Consider the following 23,855-nt stretch of genomic DNA (forward strand, 5'->3'; position numbering starts at 1 on the left):
AAGCGCAAATAACCGGGGCAATGAAAAAACGTCAAAATTTTGACGTTTGGTCCGTTTTTTCAATCGCACCTCACCGAAAACACCACAAAGAAAGGTGCACTTGTGATTTCGTCCGATCGGTTCTGAAATTTTCAGTAATTTTCCCGGATTTTATACGCGCTAAGTACGCCAGAACCACTTCCGGCCTCTCCCATCAGCTGTGATTCACCGTTAAAACCGTCGCTAAATAATGGCCGCCGCAACACAACAGATGACCACCAGCAGCAGCAGTAGCAGCGCAGGAAAACCAAAGGACAAAAAATCACAGGAAGAAATCTATGCCGAGTTTCAGCAGCTGCGAAATCAACAGAGGAATTTAATTAACAATCTCAACACGCTCGAGATGGACCTCAAGGAACACAAGTAAGTAGGGGCGGAAAATTCCGAATCCGATCGATTGTTTGCCCATCCGGTTCCCATTCCGTGCATCGGAAGAAAAAAAAAAAAAATGGGACACTAGATGCATAACCTCAATTGGACATTCAAGTTCAAATTGTTTTGATTCCATTTTTGGGAATATTTCCGTCGAAAGCTAGGGCAAAGGCGCCAGTTTTTGGACCACAAGAATTTTGTGTTAATTTTGAACTGTCTTACCAAGAAGGTAAGGAGCCCTTTCTAAGCTTGATCGGTAAATGTGCAGCTATCAAACATGACCAATTTTCTGAAGACGGCTCAATTGAAATCCCGAGATAGTTACATGGGAAAAAAATGTGTAGTAAAAATTACTATTTTAGCTGACAACGTCCATTCTTAAAAGTACCATGGAATTTCAGAACAAGTTGCTATGTTTACGGAACATTCTACCACATTACTGGTACATTTTACAGAAATCATTTTCATCAATCTGATTTCAACTACAGACATGGTAGAATTAAGCGCATTGCTGGTCTGCAGAAATTTGCCGGTGCGAGCCCCCTAATATAGTATAGTGTTTGCCGCACATATTTTTAGCGTAGTAGATTTTTTCCAAATATGATTTTTTTTGAATTTCTAGAATATATTTGACGATATTTTCCTAATGTATTACATTCCTAATTTTAAATTCATAAACAAGAAGACCTTCAGGTTAATTTAAAAAAAAAAATGTCTAAAACTATGATTAGAAGCAAAACTATAGCAAATTTGTCTAAAACTATAACTAGTATTAAATAATCTTCAATCTTCAAAGTCCGTCACGGCTCCATATTCTCCTTCACAACCTTATATCTCCTTCGGCTCTCTTAGATGCCCAATTCGATTCTCATAAGCGTGCCTACGAACAACAGTGAGAGATTTTATTTTTAGCGTCGCACTGTTGCCTTTTCGGCGTAGTTGGTTAACGCACCCAGTCTAGCGTATTGAGAGTCGTGGGATCGAAGCCCATCAGAATTATTCCATTAAGGACTGTTCATTTAAGAAAGTGGACACCTAAATATTAGCATTTTGGTGTAAAAATTCCATAAAAACAAATAAAATTTTGTTTCAGTGTGATCTCAAGTGTTTATTTTGACAGCAGACAAAAGTTGACATAAAAAAATTATAAATTCTAAACGATGGGTCGAATTGACATGGCGACTCTCAATTTTTTTCTGCACAAATGGTGTACAGAAAAACTGCCGTTCCGAGATTTGGCTAAAATCGCGAAGTGTCCAAATTGAATTTTTTCAACGATGTGGCCAAAACAGATATTCCTGACGACGTACGATACATCCCAACAGAAAAATTTGGGAAAAATGATTTGGTATGGCAAGCAATTTGCTCCTGCGGTATGAAAGTACTACATATTTCACGACGGGTTCAATCAACGGCGAAAATTACAGAACTGAATGCATTAAAAAATGGCTTCTGCCCATCTACTGAAAGCATACCATGCCTCCATTGTTTTTGCCAGACCTAGCATCGGCTCACTATGCTTCAGCTACTTTGGAGATGCTCAAGAAGGAATAAGTCGAATTTGTAGAAAAATGATCGAATCCATCAAATTGCTCAGAACTACGCCTCATTGAAACATATTGGGCAATAATCAAACGGCATCTTAAGATGGATGGAAGAGAAGCAAGCTCCATCGATTTTTTCAAGAAAATGTGGTCAGCAGTTCAAAAAGCAGTTCGAAAAGTTCCGAAAAAAGTTGTGCAGAATTTTATGGGAGGTATCAAAAGAAAAGTAAGAGCATTCTCCAGCAATGCTCAATAAATGTTCAAATTTATGTGAATTTGATCGAAATTACGTTGATTTCCATGTGTTTTAGGTAAACTCATGAATTTGTTCGAACATAAACAGTTTACTGTAAAAAACACGTGTCCACTTTCTTAAATGAACAGTCCTTATTTTTCGCAATTTTACATTTCAATTTGTCCAAATTGACTTCAAATTGGTCGGCATTAAGTCAGAGTGGACCAAGTGACATTTTTGATATTTTGAGAAAAATGGGTTTAAACTCTAACGCTCTGTAATTTTTGGACTCGTTAAAAATTTCGTTCAATATTTCTACACGTCTTTATGTTACTTTCAAGCAATATAATGTGAAGTGATAATCATGAAAAATCATAATCCAAACCTCTAATAGAACGATTTTTTGATTGACTATATGTACTTGGTCCACTCTGACTGAACTAAAGACCATCGTTCAGTGAGTTGGTTCACTCTGACTGAACAATTTCTTGAAAAATAACAATCATTTAATGCTTGCATGGTCAAATTGGGTGCATTTCTCTAAGATAAACAGATTATCAAGACCCTTCGACACCAGTATCGTAAATTCCTAAATAATTAATATAGTAAATACCAAAATCAGTGGCATTACGATAGCTTGAAAATTAAGTTTTCGCAGGGTGAGGGCATTGAAGACCAGAAATATTCAAATATGCGTTCAGTCAGAGTGGACCAAGTGAAAATCTTGAATACCGGCCAAAATATGCTGGTCCAATAAGCGGGTCCTAGGACATGCTATACATACACCATAGAACTACCGTAAACTTCTATCGGACTCAGAAATTGACTCAAAAAATGCAGTAATCAATCATTTTATTGCTTTTCAACAGTTGGTCCGCTCTGTCTGCACAGAATTTGTTGCAATTTCTTGCCACCCATCCGAATATGGTAAATTGTCAAACATCAAAATCAAATGCATCGAATTAAGTAATATTTATAAATTTCTATGGATGGATAAGTAGAAGAATGATTCGATGTCGAAAAATCTGCCAAATCTCCTAAAATGTTTTTCATTTCTTCGCATTCCTCAGCGCGCTGATCATTTTCGCTGTTATGCTAATAAGCACTTGGTCCATTCTGACTGCACACTTTTATCGATATCACAGCGCAACAAGAATGACATTTTTGCGTGTCTCAAGGATCAAATTATGTGTCTCTAGTAGATTTTGGGTTGCTGAATCTGATGCCGTTCTCAGAAATTTCCCAGCACGTCACAGTTTTTAGCTACAGGTCGCCAAAGTTGTATAAAACATTGATTTTATCGATGTTTACCTAAAATTTGAAGTATATTTTATCAAACTTTTTTGTCATATTATCCATCTAGCATGCAAATGACGACTTAAACTTTCATTTTAGATGTATTTTGATTGAAAATGCACGATTAAATTTAGATTAAACCGATTTTTTCAATATGCTTGTAGTCTCCATACTAAATTCTTCGTTTCTCTTATATGGCAAAATACAATACTTTTCTAAACCATCAAAAGATAACTTTTCCGGGTCAAAAGTATTACAAACTTTGATGATAAGTATTGTTATACACATAAAGTTTGAATTCTGAGGCAAATTAAGTAAATAAATTGCCTTACAAGCTGGAAAACTTGCATGCAAGTTGGTTGAAATAGTCAATTTTCGCATTTTCAACAACCAATATCTCAAAAACTAGACGTGCTATGATATTTCTGTAAACGGCAATGAATTCAGCAACCCTTTATTAAGTAAATAGAGGTATTTTGATGCTGGAGACAAAAACGTGTTCCACAGTGTATTTGTTGATCATCCAAAGTAAATTTATTACATATCTCTCGCAGTTTACAGCATTTTTCCATTCTGATCAAAGTGTAACGGAGGTAAGGTAATTTTGCAACTAATGAGAGAATAATCCAATTTTCCCAAGTTTTGTACTTGGTCCCCTCTGCCTTAACGGCGACCAATTGACTTTTGGTTTTTAAGCTATCCTAAGGACTGTTCACTTTATTAAGTAGACACCTTGTACATGCAATATCTTTTTAATATATTAATGAAATCGCAATCGGTTTTCTGTACATCGTTCGACTTATATTCTACAATGTTGTGATATTAAAAAAGCCACACATATAATTAAATTCTACACTAAAAAAGGCACAAAGTTTAGAACAGTTGTTTTTTGGAGATTATCAAAATCAATGCTTATTAGGAATTGGCTGGAAAATTCAACAACCTATATTTGAAAAAAAAGGCTTGTCTTTGAAAACATTATCAATCAGAAGCCTGTTGAAACATATCAAATTTTTTTAGAGGAATTGAAATGGAACTGATATGAGTAGCATTTTTAGGTTTAAAGTACGTTCTGACGGAAGTACTAATATGGTATTAATATGGCAAATAACCTACACCTTCATAGAGTTGCTTATTTGGTCCCCACATCACTTGTAAAGCACAATAGAAAATAAATGCATTATTTTTAGAAGACCTTCCAAAACACAATGACAATCATCAAAGTTGGGAACACTGCTGTAATGAAATAGAACTTTTTTCCATGCATTACTTTCATGATGTTTCATTCTTAGATTATCCATCAAAACATTTGGACAAAAACGCTTACAATTTGCTGTACACGATTTTAAAAAAGTATTATATTTTTTAATAAAACGACCATAAAGAGAAAAATGTATGCCTAAAAATGCGTTTAAGACTCGCGATTACCTAACCAATTTTTAAAACGATTTTTACTTTACTTTTTTGCTGGGAGTAAATGGATGGTGTTTTAGCAAAGGGGATAAATCACTAGAATGACCTAGTGTCAGAGAACGGTGAAACATTATCGATTTTTTAAAGCGCTACCTTTAGTAGAATGATAAAGGATACCAGCATACAATTTGTTCATAAAAATGAGGAATTTGTTATGCGAAAAATAATGCTTAACTTTGACGAATAGTTTTTTTTTTGAGTTTTCGGAAAACTATTCAGTTCTCCAACCAAAAGCATTTAAAAAGATTTTATATTTTCATAACATTGTAGAATAATAGTTGAACGATGCACAGAAATCTGATTACGTTTTTTTTTTTTAATAAATAAAAAGATATATCAAAAACAAAGTGTCCACTTTATAAAATGAACAGTCCTTACTATGTTAAACCGGTAGAAAGAACTTAGCAATGGTTTTCATACATTTTAAATCAAAACTTGTTATATGTGATTAAAAATGTGCACTATTTAACTCGTAGGAATACAATTTTTTATAATTTCAAGTTTGTTTTTATTAAAAAAATAACTTTTCGGGCAATTTTTGTATTTATTTGATTCTAATTGTTAGAAAGCAATCAATTTGACTTCAGAAGCATGTAAAATCATTCAAAATTGATTGAGTATTTATGGAGTTATGGACAAACTTCTTTTTTTAGTAAAATAAAAAAAAAGGTAAAATTTGGATGAACCTTAAAGCCCCGGGATATATTTTTTATTTTAACCCGTAAAGTCCTGAGTGGAAAAATAAATACTAAAACGCTCACCGCTCAGCGAATACTTAACGAATGCTCCAAAAATCGACTTGTTTTACCCGACCTGACCCAGTGACCTACCGCAATAACTCCAGCTACAGGAGTATTCCCGAGTTCCTCCGGTCACTTCTAGAAACTAGATATGAGAGCCAGTATACTGACATTTTTTTTTTGAATCCGTCAAGTATTCGCTGAGCGGTGAGGGTTTTAGTATTTATTTTTCCACTCAGGCCTATACGGGTTAAATCAACGAGTGCTCCGAAACAAATAAGTTTAGTCAAATGCGTTTTTCTCTACGGTCGATGGGATAAGTTAGACTTCCTGCGTGTGGGGTTTTCAAACGTGTGGGGTTTTTGTGGGGTTTAGTCACATATTTTAAACTGCGGCTACGAAACCAATATTTAACGATAGGTTTTTGAGTTATTTTAAGACTTTAAGGCATTGCGCGAAACCTGGTTCTTTCTGCGTGGAACCCAAAGACAAGGAACAAATGTAAATTTGACAGGAAGAAACACATGCGGCTACTTAAACGTCATGAACTACCTCTGCAACGCAATGCAAGACTTCAACTAAATATTTTCAATTATATCATATGGTCAAGGTAAGGCTGTAGGGTCACTTCCGGTGCATCAAGTGAATAACATAAATCTATCTATATAAATAGAAATAAAGTGGTGTTTGTATGTCACGAAATGGCTTGAGAACGGAAGAACGAATTAACGAAAGTTTTTCACAATTGCACTTGTCAAGGTGATAGTGCGATGAAAAAGATTGGCAACAGCCTACTTGATGGCAAGACGAAGTTTGCTGGGACCACTAGTTACAGATAAAACTAATCATACGGTTGCTCAAACTTCATGAAATGCATGCATTCTTGCATGCTTCGGTCAAATGACCAGCGGATTCTGCAATCACTTCCGGTGAACCAGGAGACATAAATAATATGCAAAACTAGACATGTTACTGCTCAAAATCTGCTAAATAAACGTATCGGGTCATGAATGCCATAATATGATCGGCTACCGAGGTGCAAAATGTTTGTTGAGCGAAGATTCTGTTCGGGAACATAATTGCCAATTTGGTCTGTTATTTTAGGACTGTCAGAATCTCCGGTAGGCAGTTTAGCTATCCGCCTGTGCGGTTGTACGTCTATGTTCAAGGGCTTCTATACCCAATAACTGACAACGTTCTTCGTAGGGCGGAAGGTTTGATGGATCGTTCTATGCAGAGGCGCGTCCACGTTCGAAACTATGGGTAGGACAAACATTGACAAATATTTTGTGCACAGTGTAGCAAAGTGTGGCCCTGGACTGGAAATTTTAAGTATATATATTTTAGAGGCTCAAACGCAAAGCGTGTAAGTGACATTTTGATTCTGAACGATTCGTTCTAACGATATTTTCAGGTGATTTTTTCGCTCAGCAGAAAAAGAAACATCATGATTCTTAAAACAAGGTATTTGTCCCTGACCCCCCTTATTGCTTCTAACCCCCTCATTTTCATGCGAGTCGTTACCACAAGACTTAGAATGCTTTTCGTCTTAACAAAGCTGGTAGCGACTGAGTGCCTTAAAAATAGGAAATTGAAGGAACCAGGAAAACAAAACCTAGAAAGAGCTAAGACGTTGATTCTTCATAGAATCAAAGCAAGCATTTTTCTAAGATCCAAGATTTTTTTTTTAATTCCTCTTGACATTACGACAAGTTTTACTGAATTTGTTTTATAATGATTTTCTCTAAGAATTTCATCGAATTTTTTTTATTTTTTTATTGTTTTCCATGGAATTTCTCTACGAATTTTCATAGGAAATTTCTCTAAGAATTTTATTCAGGATACCTCAAGAATTCAACATGAATTTTCCTAAGGAGAACTACAGAAATGGAAAATCTCCAAAGATTATTTCAGTAATAATCTTTTAGGAATTTTTCAAGAAGTTCATACACCCACGATTTTATCCAGTGATTCATCCATCGATTTTTCTGGCACATCCTCCAATATTCCCGGCCAAACGTTTTCATTAATTCAATCAATAACTTCACCAGAGATTCCAAAGGATTTCCTGTAAAATTTGATTTTTAGGATTTATGCAAGATTTCAACTTAAAATTTCTTCAAATTTACATTCGACAATTGCTCCAGAGATTACATCTAAGATTTCTACAAAAAATGAATTCTTTGAGATTTTCTCAAGTACCCATATGCTGGTTTGCTGTTGAAAAGGAAAGTAACAGATTATCTAGATGCGTGAAAAAATTGCTTCCAAAAATTTTTAAGAAGATCTCATTTTTTTTTATCGTAGCACGCAGTTTAGAAGAAATGTCATATCAAATGGACCTCCCTGTTGGAAATTACTTGACCCATTCAGTAAAGAAATTTCATTATTTTTCTTGAAAGAAACAGGAAATTAAGCATAAATCTTGAAAGTTTTTTTTTTCTTCCAGGAATGTCTCCTGGGAAATAACTAGAAAATTTTCTGAAAAATAAATACGTGAGGAATTTTTAAAGAAATCCTAGATAAACCTCTTACAAAACTTGTTTTAGTCACCCATAATGAACAAGGTTCTCTGAAATAACTCTCTGATTAAAAATCGCTCGAATCTCGGAGTAGTATTTCTTAGGATTTTCTTAAGAAATTTCTTGAAAAACAGCTCTATAGAAATTTCTTAAGCAATATTTGAAGGAAATTTAGAAAAAAAACTTAAATTAAATTTGAAGGTTGCATGGAATTTTTTTGACAAACTATTCAATAAATGCTTGGTAAAATTGGTTGTTTGAAGAACGTCAAGGAATTTTCGATTTCTGAGAGAAAACGTGAATGAATTCTTGAAGAAATCCACATGAATAAGCGAAGAAACTCTTGCAGGGTTTCTTAAAAATAAAAAAATCCTTTGAGCTATTGTTTTTAAACACTATGCACTAAACCATTATGAATTTCCTAAAAAGAAATTATGTACGAATCTTTGAAAGATCTCCTAGAGTAACAACTGGAGGATTCGGTTAAAGGATTAGTGAAAAAAAAATCCTTAAGAAATTCTAGGATAGTTTTGGTAATCAAAGTAATACTTGAGGAAATTACTGGAGGTAGTAGTTTTGGAGTTCTCATGGACTTCCTGGATCAACATCTAAAGGATTTTTTCTAAGCATCCTTTGGAAAATCATTGGAAAAAAATTTGGGAGAATCGATTGAGAAATTGCTATAAGTATTTCTGGAGAGATCCCTGTAGGAGACCCTGAAAGTATACTGAATCAATATGATAATTCCTAAAGCTTTTCTTCGGGAAATCTGTGGTGAAATTCTGAGCCTTTTGAACACGTTATAGTCTCCGAAGGTTACTTTGAGCTTGTACAATTTCGCATCAGGATTCATTGCAAGCAAAATAAGGAAAAAGAGACTTTAGATACCATTTTGGTTAAAATAGATAGTTTAGAGACCTTCTATTTCTTAGAGACTACTTAGAGACTCTTATGGTGGTAAGCTCCATCGAAGTTAATACGCGATTGGCGTATTGACTTCCATTACCACCATTAGAACATTAAAATAGAGACCAAATCTCTTAAAAGAAACTTAATATCAGTCCTGCCTTTGGGATTACTCATTGGATCAACTTTTGTAAATGAATGAAAAAAAAAATGAATATCCTTTATTTTTATATCTTTATCAAACAAATTTGACAAAAATAGGCCAAACTACTGGCTTTTATAACCAAAGAGGTTCTTCTTATTTCCTCATCTATTTGTAGATAACAAATGGATAAACACCAACAATAGTGCTAATTTGTGTAGTTTGTTTTTCTTTGCAAATAAGTGACCCCAATCGCAAAAGTTTTCAGGAGAAACTGAAGATGCTTGACAAATGTTTCATCTCGCAGAAACTCCATCAAATACCTTATCGTGTCTTACGACGTTGATTGAGTTTGGATGTATATTGAACAAATCTGGACAAACATTTGAAAAGAGCCCAAGAGGTCTTGAGCCTTTTTTTAGAATCGTTGCTGTTGAGCTTTTTTTTGGAACGCCCACGCAAACTAACACCACTATCAGAAAGATTGGTGTTAGCTCTTCCTGATAGTGGTATTGGTGAGAGTGATCGAGTTGAATTGAGCTCAACAGCGTCTTGCAAAGCCAATGTTTACCAATGTCGATGTGCCCTTTTGAAATGTTTGTCCAGAAATGATTATTTCTCGAAAACTTATTCATACAGACTCAAGTCAAAAAAGTATACAAACTTACTTTATCGATCCTACGTGTTAAGCAGGCGGAATTCTACACGTACCGCTCTGTACCAACTCAACTTTTCACTTTTAGAACGTTTGATTTCCGGATTTACAAAACGACGAAAGTAACATTTTCAACTTTCGCAACCTAACCACTACTTTCGCCGCCCCGCTGTATGGAGAGACAAAGTGACTTAAGGTGATTATAAAACGAAGCCAAACTTCGAATTTTCAAGTGCACAAGACGATAGTATCTGACAACAGTTCACGCTGAAAACCAATCAACTTGCTTGCTTGCTGGTGGTGACCAATGGGATAGATTTTCAATGCGGACCGCTGTTTGGTTCTCAAGTCTTGTGCTCCTGAAAATTTTAGGTGTGGCTTTGTTATATAATCAAAACAAAACACTACTTGAGCCGATTTTACACTGGTAGAAAAATGTCGAAAGTAACTGAATGAAACGGCTTATCATTTTCTTATAATTATTTTTGTGGGAAATAATAGAAACTACCTAGTTTTTGAACGTGAGCTGAGTGTATGCAAAAATTGAGCGATGTACACGGCAAAAGATTGTGGAAAAAATTATTCATTTTAAAACAGTTTTAGAAGATAGATTGTGATTTTTCCTAATTAATTTTCTCAAAACCGTATAAAAGTTACTTACGTCGATTTGAAAAAGTAATCGAGATTTGTTTAATTTATTTTTCAACCTTTCTGCTGTCGAATCGTGGGTAGGATAATCCTTTGACTGTCCTACCCAGGTGTTTTCGTGCGTAGTACATGTCCTATCTGTCCTACCCACTTCCCGCGCCACTGGTTCTATGGTAGAAACCGAAGGGCATAGCGAACAAACTTGCAGCTATTCAGCATGACCATGCTGAGGGTTGTGGGTTCGAATTCCACCGGTCGAGGATCTTTTCGGGTTGGAAATTTTCTCGACTTCCCAGGGCATAGAGTATCTTCGTACCTGCCACACGATATACACATGCAAAAATGATCATTGGCATAGTAAGTTCTCAGTGAATAACTGCGGAAGTGCTCATAAGAACACTAAGCTGAGAAGCAGGCTCTGTCCCAGTGGAGACGTAACGCCAGAAAGAAGCGAACAAACTTTATTTGGATGGCCTCAATCCTCGCTCTCCAGGTTGCGTGATATGGACACCAAATTTTGGATCCGAATTCTAAAAGCGAACGTACAAGTGCACAATTTCTTCAATTTTCTTCACATTCTTCACTTTACAGACGCTTATATCTCGCATAACTTGACATCTCGCCCTAAAAGCCATTTATAACCGAGAGTGTAGTTTATTGTTATCGAGCAATCGAATGTATTGATGAAGAGAAGATCCTCCTCTATCTCCCAGTGGTGATAGTTTTCATCCTGGTCCATTCATTTACTCAGAAACAAGTCGCTACACACACGATTACTAATAGGCTAGGAGAAGTGGATGAACTTGTCATTCATTTTTCTGTCAAATCTCATACAAAATCTACTTTTTCTCTGACAGAAATTCACTCTAGGTGAACCACTTCCCCTGGCCTATAGGCCAGGGGAAGTGGTTCACCTAGAGTGAATTTCTGTCAGAGAAAAAGTAGATTTTGTATGAGATTTGACAGAAAAATGAATGACAAGTTCATCCACTTCTCCTAGCCTATGGCTGTTAGGGTGAGATCACAGGTTATGCGAGATATAGGGGTACCGGGGGCAGTATGGACACCCGGGGCAGAATGGACACCCCCTGTATCTTTGCATAAGCGAATACTTTTACACTTTAAATGCAAACAATATTTCAGTTGCTTGTCGGAGAAGTAAATTATCTACTAAAATTTCAGAAAAAATGTTCAAAACATTGATTTTAAATAGAAAAATTGAGCATGTTTTTATTTGGTTCGAAAATTATAACATTCACACCTCACCAAATAAAGGTTTCAGAGGCAAATGACTGCAAGTTGGCCGATAATGTAGCTCTTGATTGAATCTTCAATTATTTATGCTATATTCAAAAATATAGTAGATTTTTTTCTGGTGCTTTAAGACATTGAAAAACTTATATAAAAATTTGTTATACTGTTGGGGCAATATGGACACCGGGTGACAAAGTAGAGCTGACAAAGAGAAAAAAATATAACTTCAAATACAAAATTATCCAAAAATATTTAGCATTCAATGCAATGATTATGAAGCGGAACCACAAATCAGTTGAAAATCGTCAATTCTTGATTAAAACTAACCAGGAGGCAATATTGAAAGCATCTCTACGAAAAATGTCGTAATTGGTTTCAATCATGTTTCCAGTGGAACAGTGACCTGTCACTATGGTTTCCTGAATATGAACTTCATTTTTCGAGGTTTTGAGAACGATCGCGGGACAATTTTCCTATAAACATTAGGGTGTCCATACTGCCCCATGGGGGTGTCCACTTTGCCCCGCTAGCTTGATGGCGACTACCAAATATAAGCTTTTTTTAAACCTATTTTTGAAAACAAAATATTTTTTTCCCAATTATGCAACCATGTTTAACAAATGCTTAAGAACTCTAAAAAGCATACTGCACATAAAAAACAGTATAATATTCATGTCCTCACAGTCAAAATAAGCAAATTCCTTAGGGTGTCCATACTGCCCCGTGTCTCCCTAACGAATCGATAGCGATCATCATCGATTCATAAAGAAATTTAACGCTGCATTAAGTTGCAACGTGAAACGTTGATAAATATTTTTATTAAAATTTGGATACCAAAATAGTGTGTTTCTTCTACTGTATCGACCTGCAAAAATTTGATCATGAACCAAAATATTTGTAGGGTTGTATACTGCTGTGAATCGCAAGTAAAATCCCATCTGCGTTTTCGTCAAAATTGAGTTGAGTTCAACATATCTTCCAATTCTCTTTCAGCTGCACTTATAAGGTAATATGATTTGATTGAAAAAATGAGAAAAATAGCAAGTCAAATTGTCCCATAATGAAAAGTAACTGCATATCAGTCCCACTACAGATTTCCGCACCATGTAACACAAAAATGAACCGTGTTTTGATCATCTTTATATTTTTCTCGTACATATGTCGTAGTGCAAAGCAAATTGTGAAAGTTTCATTAGGATTTGAATACGTTCCAATTCTCTGGAATTTTTGGAATATTCGTATGGAAAACGAGTTTGGAAACTTCACAGCCCATTTTCTCAATGCTTACTTTTTACAGATGAGACTGACTTGCGATTCACGGCAGTTTATGTTCATCATGTTTTTTTTTTGTCAATTTTGGTTTTAAATTGGGAATTGAGCTCTAATCATATGAAAATTCGGAAACTGTAGGAGCCACAGAACAGAAATTTTTGTTTTTTCTATTTCAATATTTCTTTGAGATTTTAACCGGGAAGGAGCAATTTTCGCTGAGTAAACGAAACCTGTTTTCAGTGGTGCTATCAAGTCGAAAACTAATTTTACTACTTAAAATCAAGATGGCGTCAAAATCCAAGATAGCCGCCGGATGTTTCAAATTAAATTAATGAACTCTACTGGAAGAAAACACGACATCATGAGGAGAAAGAATTCATACCAGAAATCCTATGAAATTCGATAGAACAAATATTCGATACATTCGAGGAGACCTGAGGACTTCCTTGAAAATTTCAAAGAGAAACTACAGGAATCTCTGAGGTAATGTCGGGTTGTATTATTGAAGTTAACCTGAATGGACATAATGAAAGAGGTCTCAGAAAAATCCATAAAAAAATCACTAAATTAATTTTTCGGTGGGAAATCTTGGGAGTAATGCATGAAATCATTTTTAGACAAATAATCACCACTCCATACTGGAGCAATTCTCGCTGAAACCAGGCCGCCATCGGCACCCATCGTTAGAATTCCAATTTTATGTCTCTGATCGCTAGCTTTCGATAAAACTTAAGGGTGGTCCTTTTTGTTTTCTCAAATTGGTGGACCCCTCGTACGCCAGCTAGCTAAACAGTTTGCAAAAAAGCCCATTTTTTTATAAATCTTGGGTATTTCTTCACGTGATATGTCTCATATTTCCCTTGGAATACATACCAAACTTAATGGCATCGTATAGAGAAAGGATATAGCTTTCATTTGAAGTTAAAAAAATCCGGCGGCCATTTTGAATTTGGCCGCCATCTTGAATTGTGTTAGAAAAATCGTTTTTTCACCATTAGCGCACCGCTCGTTTTGAATTCTGAGATCACCATCAGAAAGCTGAGGAAAAATTGCGCAAGATAGGCTACAGAAACTAGGTGTGCAATGGTATTTACCCTATGAAATTAACGATTTTCTAAAACATGTTCCACGATTTTGACGTATATGGCGAGTGCAATCAATGCAAACTTCATTTTTGGTACAACAAAGATACAAGTTTTCAATAGATGGTGTATTTTTCGAGTCAGATGAAGAATAGGAGTATTATTTTGAGTGAAAAAATCTGGTGGCCATCTTGGATTTTGACGCCATCTTGGTTTTAAGTAGTAGAATGAGTTTTCACCTTGATAATACTCAACATGTTGAATTTTAATGCCACCGTTACACTTACTATTCTTCGTCTTCTTTTTCCTGACGTTACGTCCCTACTGGAATAGAGCCAGCCCCTAAGCTTCAAAAATAAATTAACAAGTAGAATTTTTAACGCTTATTTGCCACCTGAATGATTGTTCTGCATATCTGCGAGTTGAAAAATAGCATTAATTCTTTCATTTATTTGGTCTAAAACCATTGATAGAAATGAACAATCTGTTGAACAGCTAAAATAAGATAAGAAATAAAGAATCTGTTTGTTTTTTAACGGAGATCTTTAATTAATTAAACATGAAGAGCGCTGAGATGGTAAAAAACCATTCTACTGCTAAAAACTAAGATGGCGTCGAAATCCAAGATGGCCACCAGATTTTCCAAACTCAAAATGATTCACCTGAGTTTCGGCATTACGTCCACATTAGAACAAAGCCTGCTTCTCACCTTTCAATATCGCTATTTTTCACATGCATGTTGGGTGTTAGTAAAATCAATACTTTATGATTCAGAAAATCAAGGATTTTTTTTGCTTAAAAATTTAAGATTTCCATTCTAAATTAATGCACTTTTGGAAATGTTTTACGTCAAGACTACAGATATTACCACAAAACTTACTAATGTCCCAACGCACAATTTATAAACTTCATTCGATGACAAAAAAAGCATATGGTAAAAAAAAATTGTTTATTTCAATCAATGTTTTTGGACGGTTTTTATTCATTAAATTTATTTATTCATTATAACTGAATTCAAAGATATGTCGAAGAAATATTCTGTTATTAAAAATCGTATTATAAATGAAAATTCCTATTTAATAACCTGTATTTATAACTAATAAAGCTGAGTATCAGGCTCGGTTCCACTAGGGACGTAACGTCAGGAAAATGAAGAATAATAAGAAGAAGAGTATACGTAACCTTGTTTTTATTGGTAACCTCTAAATTCGACATGCTGAGTGCTATCAAGGTGAAAAATTCATTCTACTAGTCAAAATCAAGATGGCCGCCAGATTTTATCACTTCAAATAATACTCCTATTCTTCATCTGACTCGAAAAATACACCAACTATTGAATACATGTATCTTTGTTGTACAAAAAATGATGTTTGCATTGATTGCACTCGCCATATACGTCAAAATCGTGGAACATGTTTTAGAAAATCGTTCATTTCATAGGGTAAATACCATTGCACACCTAGTTTCTGTAGCCTATCTTACGCAATTTTTCCTCAGCTTTCTGATGGTGATCTCAGAATTCAAAACGAGCGGTGCGCTAATGGTGAAAAAACGATTTTTCTAACAAAATTCAAGATGGCGGCCAAATTCAAAATGGCCGCCGGATTTTTTTTAACTTCAAATGAAAGCTATATCCTTTCTCTATAAGATGCCATTAAGTTTGGTATGTGTTCCAAGGGAAATATGCGACATATCACGTGAAGAAATACCCAAGATTTATCAAAAAATGGGCTTTTTTGCAAACTGTTTAGCTAGCTGGCGTACGAGGGGTCCACCAATTTAAGAAAACAAAAAGGACCACCCTTAAGTTTTATCGAAAGCTAGCGATCAGTGACATAAAATTGGAATTCTAACGATGGGTGCCGATGGCGGCCTGGTTTCAGCGAGTATTGCTCACTGATAAGTTTTCTTTTAAATTTGTTTCCACAGAACTGTGATCGATACGCTGAAAACGGTGGAACCGGGTCGAAAGTGCTTCCGTCTGATTGGGGGCGTCCTGTGCGATCAAACGGTCGAAATCGTTCTGCCGCAGCTGGTGCAAAACAAGGAACAGCTGGAAAAACTAATCGAGAACGGCAAGGAACAGATCACGAAAAAGGGTCTGGAAATTAACCAGTTCAAGGATGAGCACAACATCAAAATTCGTGGCCAGGATGCGGCTGCAGCTGCTAGCAGCGAAAAGGAAAATGCCGACGACAAATCGGGCGCTTCCGGAACTCGGAATGTGCTGGTGGGAAATTTGTAAGACCAAAATCAATTATCGTTTGTATCTTCTTAAATCTTATCCTCACTCGAGATCCCTTGACTAGTACTAAACGATAAGGGCGTAAAATTTCTTTCGGTTGTACAATTTCGATGTTTTGCTCGGAATTGGCCGTGATGCTCCCACAAACTAGCGTTTTGATCCAACTCGCGCCAGGGGAATAAGTCAAACAAAGCGAGAGCGCCGATCCACAGACCCATAATTATTGAAATATTATTTATCATCGTTCATAACTTGCAATCGCTGAGAAAGCAAAACGTTTAAATAACTCTAGACCGATTAGTTATCCCGGTTAACACGCAGATTTTAGATTACTCTAATTGCTATTATTTCTTTGTTCATCAACTGCTTGAATAAAATACTTACTAAGGAAATGTATTGGTATCTGTTATATTGTTTCATTCTGTAGGATTATCACATCTTTGGCCCGTAGCAGACTTTTCCCTAGGACAAACTTTTTGTTTTTTTTTGGGATGTCAATTTACTTACAATTTTTTTATGATTTATTCTTGTCATTTTAGTGTTTTAAGGTGAAACAGTTTGGAATCAACTTCTAAGATTGCACTAAAACTTCAAAGGCACAAATCTCGCGAAGAAAGCATCCCACAACAGTGCACTTTTTATTTTGGCTTTGTGCACTAGCAGAAAGCTTAAAATAAGAAGATCAGGAACATTTGCGAACTATTCCTCCAGTTTTGTGCCTTCGAAAACGTGTGTAGGTCGAGAAGTCGGCCATTGTGCCGGCCATCTTTGCATTTCGAGATGTTTCACCTTAACGATTTCAATGCATGATTTGATTTTTCTATTTAAACAATTCGCGCTGCAACCAGGCCGCCACTGGCACGCATCGTTAGAATTCCAATTTTATGTCACTGATCGCTAGTTTTGATAAAACTAGAGGGTGGTCGTATCGGTTTTCTTGAAGTGGTGAACCCCTCGTATACGCCAGCTAGCTAAACAGTTTGCGAAAAGCCCATTTTTTGATAAATCTTTGGTATTTTTTCACGTGATATGCCTCATATTTCCCTTGGAGCACAACGCAAAGTGGCATCGTATAGAGGAGGGATATAGCTTTCGTTTAAGATAGATAGGCTACAACAACAAGATGAGCAATGATATTTACGCTATGAAATGAATGGTTTTCTAAATCGTGTTATACGAATTTGACGTATATGACGAGTGTAATCAATGCAAACGTCAATTTTCGTACAACAAAAAAACAAGTTTTCAATCGTTGGTGTTTTCTTCGAGTCAAGTAAAGAATAGGAGTATTATTTTGAGAGAGAACATCTGGCGGCCATCTTGTATTTTGACGCCATCTTAATTTTGAATAGTAGAATGAGTTTTTCACCTTGATATTGTGCATCCCGATAAAATTCAGAAAAAGAACTTCGCTCATTTTCCTCTTCTTTATCAACGAACTTAAGGTAACACACGATAGACTCATCGTGGCATCCATGAACAATCTATGTTCAAACTATCGTTGAAAAGAAAATATTTCTGGTGTATATCATATCGATCATTCGGTGATCTATCCGGATCATATGCTTGCTAACAACAGGCATGTTGATACACTTTCAGTTCATCTATGTCCGGTAGAACCGATATCACATCCCCAAAACTACAAAATCGATCATCATTTATGGATAGCAAACAGTTGCACCTTAAGCACCGCCAACACATTTTCAATCGGAAGGATTTTGGCGCGCTCGAACTGACAAATCCTCCGTTGTGGTGAAACTTCTTCCGTCGACGTGATGTTGGACAGTTTTCTAAAACAGTCGTGATAAAAGCCGAGCCTGCAGAGCAATGACAGTTAGTTCGTTCAAAACTTCGCTTCGGAAGTCCAACCGGCGAACTCCAGATTGGTGCTGCGAAGTCAATAGCACTCATATGTAGAATTTCGAGGCTTTCGCTTTGTTTCTATTCGCCCCACTATTTTAACGGTAGTTTTCTATGTGTAACGGCACATTATTACTCAAAGTAGTACGTTTAAGCTTATTATAAACCAGGGGGTGAAATGAGCCAATAATTACCTACCCAACAGAGATTCAACATGGCGTCCAGTGTCTTTGTTTTGTTTCTTTTGGGACTGACAAAACATATGATTTTTTGCATAGGAGACATCAAAGATATCTCATTGATGCGTAAAACATTCATCAAAATGTCGAAAAGAGTAAAAGCGTCATCAAATACAACGATTCAATGCAATATATTTAATTGTCAGAAACTAGCACAGGCAGCACATGAGCCGTATACTCGAAAATCAGGGGCAAGTTAGGGCAAACCGACCAGAAAGTGGGTACCGAAACGCGAAGTACCAAAAAACGATGTGAGGAAGAGCCGAAGTGTATGCAGGATGACAGCCGTGCCAGCCCTCTGTTATAAACGCTGGGCTTCGTTGCCGTGCGGTTGGCGTTACCAAGCATTTAGCTGCATCAAGTCAAGAAGTGTGGGTTCCCACTTTAGTCCGGAAAACTTTTCGTCAGAAATGTATTTCTACTGTGTGACTGGACGTTGCATGCTAGCCCGTTGTCTAGTGCAAAGTTTCCTTCAAAAGGGCAAATCGTCCACTGGACTTGTCGGTGTCTTTTTTGAAACGAAGCCAAACCTCGAATTTTCAAGAGCACTAGTCTAGAGATCCAAACAGCGCTCTGAGCTGAAAACTCGATCTACTGATCATCACCAGTTTGCAACCAATCCGAGCGCTTCTGCAAAGTTCTATAGACGCTAGTGGGACCCCAATGGTTAATGTTCAAGAATCCGTCATCCTCGTCATAGAATCTTGAAATGTTGTTTCTAAGCATGTTAAAAATAAATTTATTTCAATAAAATATGTTCACTTTGTTTCAATTGGAGAATAGAATAGAGTAAACACATTTTGATGTTATTTTCCTTGATAATGAACGATAAACCAGCTTTTGAAAATTTTAAAATCATTGACAGATGCTGCCCCCTTAAGGAAATCAAAACCGTAGTTATCATAATTACTATAACAATTCTTGTAATCCTGGCGATGTGCACCAAGGCGGGTTCACTTTATTCTATAATATATTATGTAGTACATTGTACCCATCTTGCGCTGCCCGCCCATGCACAAATTTCATAACAATGGAGGGGGTGGCTGGACAGAACGACGTCGCATTCATTTTTCTGACCTATTGCTATTGTAAATTATTACATATTTTGTTAAGCTAACTTATTCCTAAATGTGACAATCATTTTGCTGATTTCTCCCCTAGTCAGTTGCAAAACAGATAAAAATGTCATAAAATTTAGTTCAGTGTGGCTAGCTGTCATTCTCGTAGCCCACCGATGTCACCAATACAACGATAATCGGCCGATGTCGGCTTTCGTCCGCTTTGAAGTTGGCTGTCTGTATCTAGGACGTCTGTATGGGTGCTTTGCTTGCATCGTCTACTACTGCAGCAGCACGACACAAGACTCTTCGAGAGATTATTCAGAGTTCGGTAGAAAACGTCGTCGTTGTCGTTCGTTGCGGTGCGTTTCTGTGGATGCGAATTTTGTGTGCGAGTGCAGCAGTAAAATTGGAATATTTTCAGTGCTTTTTCCGGGAGTGCGTTAAAAAGTTGTGAATTTCGGAGGTGCTCTCCCAGAATTGTTTGATTTTGTGCGTGTGACAGGTGTGCGTTGTTCGAATTTGCTGGCGAAACGAAGAAAATGTGCCGCTTGCTCAGGTGAAAACCGTGAAAGAAATCTGCTGGAATTTTACGCTTTTTTTTTCTCCATCCGACTCGTGAAAGGGAGCGACACAACGAGCGAAAAAAAAAAGAAAGAAGAATCGAAAAGGCTTCCCTTTTGTGAGCCTGCTTGGATTCTACTGGTAGAAAACAAAAGTAAACGAAGGAATATTTTAGTTTGACCAGCTAAAAATTTGCTAAGGCGATCAATTCCCGGACCGTGTAAAACATCCCGGGGAAACGACAGGACCAAACCTGAAACGAAATAGGATATTTATTCGACGTGTTGCAGATTACGGTGAGTACCGCTTTGTGACCACCTTACTGCCTTTAGGAAGGATCCGGTAGATTAATGTGCTTTGTATGGAATTCTGTGATGTTATGTTTGCTAACATGGGTTCGCTTCGATTGCAATTACCTTTCGATAGATAGTGGCAGGACACTTACAACAATGTTGTGCAATCATTTTGCAATTCCATTGACAACGTCGATTGTCAGTCGATGACCCGATCGGGCTTGGATCCGGAGAGTGTGGCAGTACGTCGTCACCTCATATCAGCGCTTCAGCAAGAAGCGACATTGATTGTGGATCAGGGAACATACATGGATGACAAGAGTGAAGAATTGGAGGACGTTTTTGGGTTAAAGCTCTTCAAATTTTTTTTTTTTTGCATACCTAATAAACCTTTTGGAGTTATTCTTGTATTGAAACATTTGTCAGCAAGAGAAACCTAAGACATTTTAAAACTATCTAATATAGGGGAACTTACGTATTTTCGGCAGCCTAAGCCGATGTCGCGTTACTTTTGTAATTTCCTCGAACATCAGCAGCCAAATTACGTGTTTGTTTGTTTGTTTTCATGCACTGCTCAATCCTCTATCGATTCACACCGACAGTCAGTGTGACTATTGTCGGCAGCCTTATTCTCATCGGCAACTTTCCCATAAGCGCTGCAGGCGAATCTGTTCGGCAGCTCCAAATCACTCGCATTTTGAGCCGTGTTCATTTGAATTGATGACATCTCTGGCAAAATTGTTTGTTCTGTTTCGGAAATCTCGTCAGTGGGAAGCTTACAGAGCAAAGAATCATCTGAATATTTTCATTGGTGTGTTTTAATAGAAAAACACTGTATTTGGCGTATGAAAATTGGTTGGCGATAATAGTCGAATGGTGCCGAAGCCGTAAGTCTCCCTACCTGAATAGGGGCCTTCCTTAGCCGAGTGGTTAGATTCCGCGGCTACAAAGCAAAGCAATGCTAAAGGCACAGACAAACAGACGTCACACTCTCATTGTCCATCGACCACTTTTTTAACAGTCGATTCAAATATATTGTAGGGTAGATGTACCATAGTGGTTCCCTATTTCGCCATACACGATAATTTTAATATTTGCACATTTCGAAAGTTTTTTTGTGGTTAAAGACAATTTACACCGTCTTCAACCAAAGGCTGCACACTAACATTAGGCAACGGACAACACGGAACACCCAGTAGCCCAGTGGAGAATTTTCCGTTTGACGAAAAGTTTCCTCCGACTGGAGCGGGAATCGAACCCACGCTTCGTGACAAAATACGCCTAAACGACTGACGCCGCTAACCGCTCGGCCACGAAGCCCACAATTTAGTTTTTAGTTGTAAGATATAGGATATATCTTGATGTCTAAACATTTAAAAAGAATAAAAATGTTAAACTTGTCGAAATTATACATATGGCCAAATAGAGAATCACTATGACCATAACTGGTACACTTTCCCTAGATGGTCAATCCACCACCCGCAGCGCTCCCATAGTTTTATTCGTATCTGAGAGTTCGTATTTGCCGTTTACACATACGCCATCTGTTGGCCCATCAGCCAAACACACCGATTTTAGCATTGGACGTGCATATTCTCTCGACTATGATTTTGATCGCGTTTTGTTCTAAGTGTTACGTCGGTTTGTCTGTGCTAAAGGTGTCTGGGTTCAATTCCCGGTCGGTCCAGGATCTTTTCGTGATGGAAATTTACTTGATTTCCCTGGGCATAGAGTATAATTTTGTATAATCGTACCTGCCACACGATATACGAATGCGATAAACGTCGTTAACGTTGATTGTGCTCTGGATCAACGTCAACGTCGTCGCGTTAATTTTCATGTTTGTTAGCGTCAACGTTAACGTGTTTGCGTTGAATCAACGTCAACGATCACCGTTAACCCAAGCGTTGATTTTATGTTTCATACAGATTCTCCGAGAATGTTTCGAAACTTCAATAAACAACACGTTTCTATGCTGACGCCCCGTATCCATGGAAAATTGATTTAAAAAATCTAAGTTCACTGTGCAGATCAGGTCAGCCTCTTTGAACGTCAGTTTGTGATTGCTTGGGAGAACAAATTGCAAAGATTTTCCTAGAAATATTGTATCCGTCCTAAGATCTCTCGCTGCCCAGCAATCCACAACAATGGGCTGAATTCGTTGCCAGAAAGCGACTTTCTTTGCCTCCAGCCAGCACACGGTGTCCTTTCTTACTAATCCAAAAACCAAATGTTCCTGAGTGACCGCCTCCAGGATTCTCATTTTCAAATACAAGTTGCTATAATACCCTAAGTTAGGGTCCCTAACATACCATAGCAGACAAAAGTTTTCATTGCAATCGAAAGTGGCAATGGTCGTAGAGCAAATTTTCCCACTTCCTAGATTGTGGAGCTCTAATATAAACAGCATATTCCATCAAATCTGACTAAGAGAAAGTCAGTTAACATTCTATAAAACCTGCAGTGAGATCAAGCTTTTTTTTGCTTCGTTTGTAAACATGGCATGTTTCAGTGTTTCGGTTATTTTTTTTCAGACATTAGAATCTTCAAATCGTTAACGTTAGAAATAACGAAGTCGTTGACGTTGAACTAACGCTGTACGTTAAGGTGATTATAAAACGAAGCCAAACTTTGCATTTTCAAGTGCACAAGACGAGAGTATCTGACAACAGTTCGCGTTGAAAACCAATCAAACTGCTTGCTTGCTGGTGATGACCAATGGGATAGATTTTCTACGCGGAGCGCTGTTTGGTTCTCAAGTCTTGTGCTCTTGAAAATTTGAGGCGTGGCTTCGTTCTATAATCACCTTAACGTTATCGTTAAATTGTTTTTCAACGCAATCAACGCAAGCTTCCTTAATCGTTACAGGTTAACGTCAACGAATTAACGAAACGGCGTTAATCGTTGATTAACGTTAACAACCCTGGCGAGAATGGCAACTTTAGCAAAGAAAGCTCTCAGTTAATAACTGTGGAAGTGCTCATAAGAACACTAAGCTGAGAAGCAGGCTTTGTCCCAGTGAGGACGTAATGCCAAAAAGAAAAAGATATCTAAATTTCTTTTGTAATAGGATACACGCCGATTTTAGCATTGGGCGTACATGTTCTCGTGACTATGATTTTAATAACAATTTGTTCTAATTGTTACGTCTGTTTGTCTGTGCTAATTATATATACATTTTATACAGCTTGACCCAAAGTTAATATCACCCATTAAAACTCCACAAAAAACGTTCAACTTTACTACATGTAGCATCTGTTCAAAAACAAGATCGCCGGAGAGTACTTCGGAAACCCAAGCAAGACGGTTTGTTTTCGGGACGCCAGGATCAATCGTGTTCGGTTTGCATTGTACAAGTGTCAGGATGAATTACTAACCGGTGGTGAGCTCGTTCCATGCTTATGATAACACATTTC

General features: G+C 37.0%; 2 protein-coding genes across 4 annotated transcripts in view; both read left to right on the forward strand.

Annotated features, from left to right (window-relative positions):
• The first annotated feature begins 41 nt into the window (after positions 1-41).
• Positions 42-16,821, forward strand: LOC5576420 (probable prefoldin subunit 2). The gene is made up of 2 exons (XM_001656073.2): positions 42-402; positions 16,110-16,821. The coding sequence occupies exons 1-2, from the start codon at positions 230-232 to the stop codon at positions 16,423-16,425; spliced, it is 489 nt and encodes a 162-aa protein (XP_001656123.2). The 5' UTR covers positions 42-229; the 3' UTR covers positions 16,426-16,821.
• A 3,065-nt stretch (positions 16,822-19,886) lies between these two features.
• The window catches only part of LOC5577461 (ubiquitin carboxyl-terminal hydrolase 64E), a 67,936-nt gene continuing 63,967 nt past the window's right edge, over positions 19,887-23,855 (forward strand). The window contains exons 1-2 of one of the 3 annotated variants that reach the window (XM_021843406.1): positions 19,887-20,141; positions 20,322-20,442. The gene's annotated coding sequence lies outside the window, so the exon portion shown is untranslated. Of the gene's footprint in view, positions 20,443-23,855 lie in introns of all 3 variants that reach the window. The other 2 variants (XM_001663337.2, XM_021843408.1) reach the window with 2 other exon arrangements.

This window comes from Aedes aegypti, chromosome 2 (assembly GCF_002204515.2).
Source record: "Aedes aegypti strain LVP_AGWG chromosome 2, AaegL5.0 Primary Assembly, whole genome shotgun sequence".
In the NCBI taxonomy this organism is placed as follows: Eukaryota; Metazoa; Arthropoda; class Insecta; order Diptera; family Culicidae; genus Aedes; species Aedes aegypti.

What these genes read in the sequence shown, in the direction of transcription:
- LOC5576420 (XM_001656073.2), top strand. Translation starts at nt 230, where the DNA reads ATGGCCGCCGCAACACAACAGATGACCACCAGCAGCAGCAGTAGCAGC. An exon ending in ATGGACCTCAAGGAACACAA is followed by an intron (nt 403 to 16,109) that starts GTAAGTAGGGGC and finishes TTGTTTCCACAG; the next exon opens with AACTGTGATCGATACGCTGA.